The following is an 11,765-nucleotide window of genomic DNA, read 5'->3' as shown; positions in this document are numbered from 1 at the left end:
ACCCAGAGGGTGGTGGGGGTGTCTGAAAGGGTAGTTGAAGCAGAAACCCTCATCTCATTCAAAAGAAGTTGGATATGTACCTCAAGTGCCGTAATCTGCAGGGCTATGGACCAAATGCTGGAAGGTGGGATTAGAATGGGTGGAATGTTTTTCGGCTTGCACAGATACGATGGGCCAAGTGGCCTCTTTCTGTGCCTTAAACTTTCTATGATTCTATGATTCTTTGAAAATACTTAAAGGGATAGACAAGGTAGATGCAGGTAAGATGTTTCTCCTGGTTGTGGAGTCTAGAACCATGGGGACACAATTACAAAATAAGCGGGAATCCACTCAGGACCGAGATGAGGAGAAATTTCTTTACTCAGAGGGTTTTGGAATCTTTGGAATTCTTTACCCCAGAGGGCTGTAGAAGCTCAGTCATTGAGTATGTTTAAAGCAGAGATTGACAGGTTTCGAAATACCAGTGACATAAAGGGATATGGGGAGAGTGTGGGAGAAAGGCATTGAAGTGGATGATCAGCCATGATTGTATTGCATGGTGGAGCAGGCTCGATGGGCTGAATGGCCTACTCCTGCTCCTATGATCCTATGTTCCTAATTCTTCCATTTTTTCACGAGAACTAAAAATCATTAATCTTTACACTAATGTTGGACGAACAGATAGGTTATTAGCCTATTTGAAGACCCAAACTCATACTGCTCCAATTGCTGTTTGCTACTGAGTGCTAAGGAGTTTTGAGCAATGAGCCTTCCTCCACTTTTTCCTTCTGTGATGAAAAGCTTCGCTTCTGACGGGAACCTTCCAGTCATGATGGAGGTAAGTCACAGGGAAAAACACCCATGAAATCAATTCATACATCAAACCACAGTACAAATAGAATAAGTGTCTGCCGTTAATTTTTATTCTTTATGTTTTTAGCAAAATGCAAACACTGCAATCTATTTCCATTGTTATATACAAAGGCAGCACAAGGTAATTGTGTTTTCCTCCAATAATTACGAATGAATCTTGGCTTAAACTACTTGCTGCACATGTCATAGGCTACAATCAGGGTCATTCTTGAATTGCCAGCTTTTAGAGATCTGTTTGCTTTTTGGGGGTTAGCTTCTGCCAAGTGCATGTATGTCAATCAAAGATTGGAACTTTCCTTTTAACTAATCTTGACACATGCATTTGGAAAGATTTTCCCCCAAGTTCCTGGCACCACATGAGTAAAATTCCTGTTAATCAACATGACAATCCAGCACAAAAACAATAGTACCATCATATTAAGATGGCTAAAATTTATTACAACATTTCTAAACAATTGTGTTAAGATATTTTACATGGCATTTAAAAATCATATTGAATTGTGATTCATCATTTACTTAGTGACTTTTGATTTATGCTACTGATCACGCACTTAGGTGAGTTGCAGATCTCTTCAATCATAAGTGAACGTCATGTGAAACGTGCTGATATATGATTGTCTTTTTCGTGGACATGTGCCAGGTTATTAACAGTAACAACCTTTGCGGAGTCATTTTATGGTGTCATCAAGCTTTAGAGAATCCTGGGGCGTTAATGTCACTGTAAACTGACAATTAAAGATGCCCAAAGACAAAAGACAGGGTTTTAATTGAATATATTTATTACAACAAAGTCAGCGAGAGATTTTCTCTCTTTTTGTAAAATTACTGATTCCTAGAATCTGGAGAGGTGAATACAATGACACATATCTCCCAACCAGTTTGCTCCACGAACCTCACTCAGGTTGGTTGGTTCCTTTTCGCCAGCGTGTCTCCGCCAGCTGGTTTGCAATGACTCACGGCTCTCCGCTGATTGGCTGAGCGTGGTCGCCACCCCTCGCACTCTATTTTACGTACCGCCTTTACGTCGCCGTGCGTCACCGCGGTGATATAAAGGGCGGCGTGAGCAGACTGACGCTGACTCTGGTTAATGCAGAGGTAAAATGAGTCGTTTTGGTTCGTCGCCATTTACCGGGATTATTTATTACTTTTTATTGCCGTTTGGTGATTTACATCTGGTTCCTGAAAGACGCTACAGTAAAAAGTGTTCTTCAATCGGTTGATCGGTGATAATAATAACGTGATATTAATAATCTGCGGCGTGTCAATCCCGGAGAGTGGGAGACTGGAAAATGCCGAAATCCAAGAAGCGGAACAACAAGGGAGGCGGCGGAGGTAAGGAGACTGGGGGGGGGGGAGTACAGAGCATGCGCGGCGCCGCACTGGTTTCTGGTAGTTGTAGTTTGCTATTTGAACGTTGTGGTGGCGACGGTTGGGAGGGAGAATCCGATGGGACTACATTTCCCAGCACATAGTGTGGGCGCAAAATACAGCCCAGCCTGTTCAGTGGCCGGCTGCAGCCAGGCTGCGGCCAATCGAGCGGCCGTCCTTCATTCATTACATGAAAGGCCACGTGTGGCTGGTCCCGGCGGTCACCATATGTTCATTGTTGGGACCGGCCAGTGATCTGAACTTGGCTTAGTTGGGAATGGAAATGGTCGGGCTGAACTACATCGCCCAGCTGGCGTTGTAGAGAGACAATCCAGCCGATTAGGCGGGGTAGACATTTCCAGAAACTTGGACGCTGACTGCTCTTCCTCGCAACGCTTCGGGTTTCCCCCGGCACACCGGCCCCAGCCGTCTTGTACTCACTACTATTTTGCAACAGGTGGCTTAAAACGCAGATCGCTGTCATTTGTGACGAGTTCTGCACCATGGGAATGCCACAAATCTGGCTGAAATCCACCCCATCCACCCACAGTGCAGAAGATCAGATTAAAAGATTTAAAACGTGTCTTTGGCTGGGTGGTGGCACATTTGCATCTGAGTCAGAAGATTCTGGGTTCAAGGGCCATTTCACACCTCTTTTGGATGAAAATGTTAAACTTCAGATGGATGTGAAAAAACTTTCGTTTATATAGCGCCGTTCCCGACCACATCTCAAAGCGCTTTACAGCCTATTAGGTACTTTTCAAAATGTAGACGCTGTTGTAAGGCAGTTAACGTGCCAGTCAATTTGTGCACAGCAAGGGTGCAACTGAGATAATAAGTGGTGTTGGAAGTATCAATATTGACCAGGAGACAGAGGGCACTTCTCTGCTCTTCAAAGTAGTGCTGTAAGCTTCTCTTACAATCATTGAAGAGGGAAAATTTTGGTTTGACATCTCATAGTGCAGCACTGTCCTGGAATATTGCCTAGATTTTGTGCAGAAAATGCACAACTTGATCCCTTAACTTTTTTGACTTGGGTGAAGGCCCTCTCTCTGAGGCATAGCTAACAACTGGGATGTGGAAGATCCCATAACAATAAGGGAGTTTTACTGGTGTTCTTAACTAGCACCATGTAAATGCAGGAAGCTGAAGAATGGATGATCTGTGATATCTAAATGAGTATCAACATAAAAGCAAGAAATGCTGGAAATAGCAGGTCAGGCAGCATCTGTGGAGAGAAGCAGAGTTGACCTTTCAGGTCAGGGACCCTCAGTGTTCTGAAGAAGGGTCCCTGATTTGAAATGTTAACTCTGCTTCTCTCCATAGATGCTGCCAGACCTGCTGAGTATTTCCAGCATTTCTTGTTTTTATTTCAGATTTCCAGCATCTGCAGTATTTGCTTTTATACCAACATAAAAGCACTTGTGCTGCAACATCAATATGGGTAAGCAATCAGCAAACCAAATCAAATGCTGAATTATAAAGCCAACACATCAGAATGCAGGTCAAGAGAGTCAGGCTTAAACTTGTTCAAGCTATACCAGTTGTAGAATAGTGTCCAGTTACAAGTGGCAGTATGCCCAGGGAGACATTTAAGACTAAGTTGGTGCAGAGAAGAGCCAGAAGATGGGTTGCTGATGTCTGAGGATTGAATTATGAGGAAGTAACAATGGAACCTGCATTTTTAACTTTGACAGGAAATAACATTGTAGCTTTGTGTAGGAGAAATAAGTTTAGTACAGTACTTTCATCTAAACTATGACAGTAGAATCAGGGATCAAGGGTTCAAATTGGCTAAAGAAAAACTGTTCCCATTAGGTGATGGTACAAGGACTAGGGGACAGAGATTTAAGGTTTTGGGCAAGGGATGTAGAGGGAATGTGAGGAAGACTTTTTTTTTTACAGTGGTAATGACCTTGAACTCACTGTCTACAAGGGTTGTGGAAGCAGAAACAGTCAATGATTTGAAAAGGAAATTGGATGGGCACTTGAGGGAAATAAATTTACAGGGCTACGAGAATAGAGCTGGGCAATGGGACTGATTGGATTGCTCTACAGAGCCAGCATAGACTTGATGGGCTGAAAATCCTCCGTCTGTGCCATTATGCCTTTGATGTTGGCAAGTTATTCAGTGATCAAAGTGTAGGTAAGATTTCTAGGTAAGGAGGCAATAACCCTGGAATCACTTGAGGGGAAAAAATGTGTTTTTCTTCTGTGGTTGGCAGTGGGAGAAGGAGAAATGTAGGTCCTTTCTAGGTGAATGATCTAAAATGAGATGACTGGCATTCCTAGTCCATATCTACCATGGTATTGTGTGATGGGATATTTGAATAATGTTCAACAAAATTACTGTTTTAAGAAGTTAAAGTAAACTGTTAATTTACTCCATTCATTGCAGTTCAAGATTTTATTTTTTGACATCTTTTATCACCTTGCTTTACCTTTGATGACTCTTCTGATTCCTTACTGGGGTTTCACTGAATTGTTCTGTATCTTGCCCAAATGGTTATTGTGAGGCTCAAACATGAATGTTGTCACATTAGTGCAGCTGATTCTAATCTAATCTGATGTCTACACATGTCTAATTCAGAATAGGAAGAAAACAAGGTGACATATAGACACTCAACGGTATTGAACTAACTAAGGATGATGCCAAAAGATACATTTGTTTTAGTTCACTCAATGGACTTATTGAGTAGCAGCTAGCAAAGCCAATACTGTTGAATTACACAGCCAAAATATAATGCAAGTCAGGAAATTCTGACCAAAACTCTGTAATGCTATGGTCAGACTGCAACTTTTATAGTGAAGTTCTAGCTCTCCAGTCATGAGAGCTGTTCAAGCTCTGTAGACAGTACTGAGAAGAGCAATGAGGCTGATCACTACTGTCAAAAGTTTGAGTTATGAGGAAAGACAAGAGGAACATGGGTTTTTGGTCTCGAAAGGAGGCACCTGATCGATCTATGCAAGGTAGCTGAGGGAATAGAAAAAGCTAACTCTGAATTTTACTTTAAACTGAGTATTGAGATTAGTACAAGGTGACCATAGATTCACACTAGTGTAAGGTAAGTTCAGGGCTATGTCAACAAGCTTTTTAGTGATCAATCAGCAGTAGAATAAATTTTGATTACTGGAAGTGAAAAACCTGGAAAGTTTGAAACCATTGAATGTTGAAATGGGAGTTCAAGATTTTACTGGGTGGATGAAAGACTGAGCCAAGTTGCCTTCCTTCCTTGTACTTGGTTTTTTTTCTCTCTTGCACACTTGATATGTAATGAAGGACTTTTAAAAACATGGTGTAATTTTCAACTTGCCAGCCTAAAACTGGCAGTGATTTGGGTTGTTTCTATAATGGATGCCTGACTGGCAATGCCAGTTTTGCACTCTGACAGCAAGTTGAAAATTACCCCCATGATGAAATAAGACTTGTCTTTCATTCTGTTACCTTACCTTGCTCAGTAGCTCACTGTCTTGGCCAGTTTAACGTGCATGCTTGTTCTGGTAAATGCAAAATGTTGGCTTTCTTCTCAGTTGTACTAATATCCAGGATCTTCTGTTCTATATATCTCCGCCACACAGGGCAATGCCTTTAGTCATTCAGCCACCATGGGAAATGCTAAATTCACTGTTGGATACTGTGCTTCTGAATTGCCAATTTCTTTCATTGGAGATAATTTGTAAATTCATCCTTTTTTGGGGCGGGGTGTGGTGTGAACTGGTGAAGCTCCAATTTTTTTCCTGCATTTACCTCAAACCATTCCCACTTAAAATCGGGTCCAGCAATGCCAAATTGTTTTGTTGTTAGGGTATTCAAACATGATGTTTGTTTAACTTGAGACTACAAGCAGATGGAAGGAGTCTTTAATCAATGCGTCACCAAAGCTTCTGCATATGAGATGCCTCCCATGACTGTTGGGCACTACTGGACACTGTCAATTTATTGTAATGAAAACCATAATCTGATGCAATTTTAGTTTGGCCAATACATTAGGTTATATTTTGTCCTTGAAGAATAATTGTGGTATTTTTGTCCAGGTGGTGTTGGACTAAGTTTGCTGCCATTCAGTCGGCCCAGGTCCAAATAGTCCGAACTATTTGGAATCCAGTTCTGTTCTTGGTTCTAGGATGCTTAAAAATAGATGAAAAATGCTGGAGTGGGGAGGGGGTGGTGTTGAATGGACAGATAAATGAGATCATGGCTGATCTGTATCCTAACTCTCACTGCCACCTGCTATAATTCCATATCCCTTAATAGCCTTGGCTACCAAAAATCTGATCTGAGATTTAAATTTATTAATTGAGCTAGAAACTACTGCTTAGCCTAGACTGCCCTATCAGTGGGAAAAGTCTCTTGTGTGTTGTCGTGCTCTTTCTTTCACCCCTTTCTCCACCCCCCCCCCCCCCCCCCCCCCCAAATCAATTCCTTTCAAAATCCTATAAACTCTCTGGTAACATTCTGGTGAATCTGTGCTGCACCCACTTCCAAAATCTATATATCCTTTCTAAGGTGCATTGCCAGGAACTGTACACACTTTTCTCAGGAGATGGTCTAACCAGGACTGTGTATAGCTCCAGTGAAACCTCCTTCTATTTTGTACTCTAGTGCTCTAGATATAAAGGCTCGCAGTCCATTAGCCTTTATTTTTTTTTTGTACCTGAATGCTACATTTTAGTGATCTGTGTACATGGATCCCTAAATCTTATTGGACCTCCGCTGCTTTTGGTTTTTCACCATTTGAAAAAATACTCTGATGTATCATTTTTTTGGTCCAAAATGGATGACTGCATACTTGCCTGCATTGATCTCCATCTGCCACAATTTTGCCCACTAACTTAATTTATCAATGTTGCTTTGTAATTTTGTACTCTTGTCTAAACTATTTACTGTGCCTTCAATCAATGTCAATGACAAACTTCTATATATGGCAATAAGTTGTGTTATCTAAGTCATTAACAAATCTAGTGAATAGTTGAGGCCCCAACACAGACCCTTGTGGGACACCTAGTTCAATTTAGATAAATACCTATTATCCCTACTGTCTTCTACCAGGTCAATAATTTGTCTTCCATTCCATTTAGCTTTAATTCCAGCTAACAATTCCTTGTGTGGAAACCTTATCAGACACTTTCTGGAAATCCATATAAACTACATCCATAGACTTGCCCTGTCTATTGCTTCCTCAAAAAAATCATTTAGGTTTGGTAGCTATGCCCTGCCCTTTAGAGAGACAGCCATCATGGATCGGTAATCAGTTCAGTTTTTGTAAGTGCTCAGTCATGCTGTCCTTGATTTATAGATTCCAGTAACTTTGTCACAACATGTGACAGCAGGTCTATTACTATCTGCATTTCTCTTTCCTTTCTTATATAATGGAGTTTGCAATTTCCTCACATCCTTTAAAATGCTGGGGTGGAAACAGTCAGGTTCTGGGAATTTCAGTCTTTAGTACAGTTATTTTCTAATTTTTTTTGCGTGTTAATTTTGCCGAGTTCCAGTCCTTGATTCATTATTAGTTTCTCTGAAGGGTCGGATTTATTATTTTCTTCCTTTACTGTGAAGACTGACGCAAAGTAATTCCACAAGCTTGCCACTTTTTGTTTACAATATTACATGGATCTGTTATTGAAGGGCCCCTCATTGACCCTTGACTACACTTTATTATTCTAATGTAATTGTATAAACGTTTTGTTAATCTTGATATCCCTTATAAGTTTCTTTTTGTGTTTCCTTTTTGCAGCTCTTACTGTTTTTTGTCTTTTCTTTATATCTAGCCCAGTGCCCTGGATTTTACACTATTTTCATTTTTACATGCTCTTCCCTTTAGTTTTGTTATCGCTTGTCTCTTTTCAGCCATAGCTGTTTTATTTAAGTGGAGCTCTTGTCCTTTCAGGGTATATAGTGGTTCTGTATTAAGCTAAATTCTTTTGAGCACCTTTGTTCACTTGTAGTTTTACCTGTTCAGATTTGACCAGTTTTATTGTCATCAGGCCCTGTCTCATCCTGTTAGTTAACCTTACAAAACCATGTTAGGCTTGAACAGGAGAAACTTAACATTGAATTTGGTCATTTGATCATTAATTAATCTTGAGTCTGGAAGTCCATGCCCACATCCTGCAGTATGTGGGAAGTCATGGATGCACCACATGTCCTAGCCAAACACATCTGCAGGAAGTGTCACCGGCTGCAGAAGCTTGAGCTCCAGGTTTTGGAACTTGAGTGGCGGCTAAAGTCACTCGTGCATCCGCAAGGCGGAAGACTATGTGCACGTTTAGGGAAGTGGTCACACTGCAGGTTAGGAGCATGCAGGCAGAGAGGGAATGGGTGACTGCCAGACAGTCTAAGAGAACCAGGCAGGCAGTGCAGGTGTCCCCTAAGTCTATCTTGCTGGCTAATTTGTTTTCCATTTTGGATACTGGTGAGAGCAATGATTTCTCCAGGCAGTGCAGCCAGAGCAAAGTCTGTGGCAGCACTGGAGGCTCAGCTGCACAGGAAGGGAGGAAGGAGAGTGGAAGAGCAATAGTGAAAGGGGATTTGATAGTTAGGGGATCAGACAGGTGTTTGTGGCAGTAAACGTGAATCCAGGATGGTGTGTTGCCCCCTTGGTGCCAGGGTGAAGGATGTCAAGGAGCGGCTGCAGTACATCCTTCTGGGGGAGGGTGAACAGCCAGAGGTTGTGGTCCACATTGGCCCCAATGACATAGGTAGGAAGAGGGATGAGGTCGTGAAAGCAAATTTTGGGGAGTTGGGAAGGAAATTAAAAAACAAGACCTCCAAAGCAGTAATCTCAGGATTATTGAGTGGCATGTGCTAGTGAGCATAGGAATAGGAGGATCAATCTATTTGAACACGTGGCTGGAGGAGGGAGGGCATCAGATTTCTGAGGCATTGGGATTGGTTCTGAGCAGATGGGACCTGTACAAGATGGATGGGCTGCACCTTAACAGGACCAGAACTAATATCATCACACGGAGTTTTGCTAGTGCTGTTGGAGAGGGGATGGGAGTATGAGGGGTAGCTCAAGTTGGAAGGAAGTAAAGCTGGTAGAAAAGTAGCAAGTGACATTAGAAGGCAGGCAAAAGAAAGGCAAGCATCGGCTAGGCTTAGAATGCAGAATAATGCCAGGAAGACAAGGTTAAGGGCACTCTACCTCAATGCATGTAGCATTCGCAGCAAGGTAGATGATTTAAAGGCCCAAACAGAGGTAAATGGGTATGATCTAATTGCCACAACAAATGTGGCTACAGGGTGACAGACTGGGAACTGAATAGTCAAGGATATTTGCCATTTAGGAAGGACAGGCAAAAAAGAAAAGGAGGTGGTGTTGTGCTGATAAGGGATGGGATCAGTACGTTCGTAAGAGAGGATCTCCAATCGGAAGAACAAAATGTGGAATCTGTTTGGGTGGAGCTAAGAAACAGCAAGGGGCAGCAAACATTGGTAGGAGTTGTTTGTAGGCCACCAAACAGCAGTGGTAGTGTGGGGCATAGTATTAATCAGGAGATTAGAGAAGGATGTAGCTTGGGTAATACAGTAATCATGGGTGACTTCAATCTGCAAAAAGACTGGGTAAACCTAATGAGTACTAATGCTGTGGAGGATGTGTTTCTGGAGTGTTAGGGATGGTTTTATTTTTTATTTTGTTTTATTTAGAGATACAGCACTGAAACAGGCCCTTCGGCCCACCGAGTCTGTGCTGACCATCAACCACCCATTTATACTAATCCTACACTAATTCCATATTCCTACCACATCCCCACCTGTCCCTATATTTCCCTACCACCTACCTATACTAGGGGCAATTTATAATGGCCAATTTACCTATCAACCTGCAAGTCTTTGGCATGTGGGAGGAAACCCACGCTGACGCAGTATGTTGAGGAACTGACCAGAGAACAGGCTATTTTAGATCCAGTTTTATGTAATGTGAAAGGGATAATTAATCTTGTTGTAAAACCTTTAGGGATGAGTGACCATTAATATGATAATATAAAATTCTATGTTTGAAAGTGAGGTAGTTCAATCTGAAGCCAAGGTGTTAAATTTCAACGAAGGAAATGATGAAGGTATGAGGGGCAAATTGGCTGAGGTGGATTAGGAAAATACATTAAAAGGTATGACCGGTGATAGTCTTTAAAGAAATATTACATAGTTTACAGCAACTTATATAGTCTTTCAAGGCTAAACCCCCCCCCCCCCCCCCCCCCCCCCCCCACTGAAGTAAAGGCAGTCAATCGTGGATAACAAAGAAAGTTAAGGATTGTATAAGATTAAAAGAAAAGGCCTATAAAGTTGTCAGAAATAGTAGTAAACCTGAGGAATTGGAGGATTTTACAATACAGCAGAGGACAAAGAAAGGGAGAATAGAATATGAATGTAAACTAGCAAAAAATATAAAAACGGACTGTAATAGCTTCTTCAGCTATGTAAAAAGGAAACATTTGGTTAAGTCAAATGTGGGTCCATAACATGCAGAGTCAGGAGAATTTATAATGGGGAATAGAGAAATGGCAGAGAAGCTAACTGATTACTTTGTCTCTGTCTTCACTGAGGAAGATGCAAGAAATCTCCCAGAATTAGTGATCCAAGGGATTAGGGGGAATGAGGAATTGAAGGAAATTAGTATTGGTAAGAAGGTTGTATTGGAGAAATTGGGGCTGAAGGTTTAGAAGTCCCCGGGACCTGATATTCTGCAAAATGCTATAGATTCTGGAGCAGTTCCAGCAGATTGGAAGGTTGCAAATGTTGCCCCACTTTTTAAGAAGGGAGGGAGAGAGAAAACTGGGAATTGCAGACCTTTTAGCCTTACATCAGTCATTGGAAAAATGCTAGAATCTATTCGAAAGGATGTGATACATGGACACTTGGATAATATAGTTGGGCATAGTCAACATGGATTTATGAATGGGAAATCATGTTTGACTAACCTGTTGGAGTTTTTTGAGGATGTTACTAACAGAATTGATAAAGGGGAGTCAGTGAACATGGTTACTTAGATTTTCAGAAGGCTTTTGATAAAGTCCCCCACAGAAGGTTGGTTAGCAAAATTAAAGCACATCGGATAGGAGGTAATTCACAGACATGGATTAAGGATTGGTTAACAGGCAGAAGGCAGAGTAGGAATGAACAGGTCATTCTTGTGTTGTCAGGCTGTGACTAGTTGGGTACTGCAAGGATCAGTGCTTGGGCTCCAGCTGTTCGCAATATATATCAATGACTTGGATGTGGGGACCAAATGTAGTATTTCCAAATTCAGGGATGACACAATTAGGTGGGAATGTGTGTTGAGGGAGATGCAAAGTGACTTCATGGGGATTTGGACAGACTTTGTGAGTGGGCAAGAATGTGGCACATGGAATATAATGTGGGAAAAATGTGAGGTTATCCACTTTGGTAGGAGGAGCCAATGTGCAGAGTATTTCTTGAATGGTAAGAGATTAGAAAGTGGACATGTACGAAGGGAGCTGGGTGTTGTTGTCAATAAATTGCTGAAACCTAACATGGAGGTACAGCAAGCAATTAGGAAGACTAATGATATGCTAGCCTT

General features: G+C 41.6%; 1 protein-coding gene across 1 annotated transcript in view; it reads left to right on the top strand.

The window, feature by feature from the left end:
- Positions 1 to 1,912: 1,912 nt before the first annotated feature.
- ifrd1 (interferon-related developmental regulator 1) overlaps positions 1,913 to 11,765 on the top strand; it is a 44,508-nt gene continuing 34,655 nt past the window's right edge. Inside the window, exon 1 of the mRNA XM_068050578.1 lies at positions 1,913 to 2,184. Within this exon, the coding sequence (XP_067906679.1) occupies positions 2,142 to 2,184 (43 nt within the window). The 5' untranslated portion in view covers positions 1,913 to 2,141. The remainder of the gene's footprint in view (positions 2,185 to 11,765) is intronic.

Source organism: Heterodontus francisci, chromosome 18 (genome assembly GCF_036365525.1).
Source record: "Heterodontus francisci isolate sHetFra1 chromosome 18, sHetFra1.hap1, whole genome shotgun sequence".
Lineage (NCBI taxonomy): Eukaryota > Metazoa > Chordata > Chondrichthyes > Heterodontiformes > Heterodontidae > Heterodontus > Heterodontus francisci.
The sequence above is the reverse complement of the archived record's forward strand: the minus strand, read 5'-3'. Positions and strand labels throughout refer to the sequence as shown.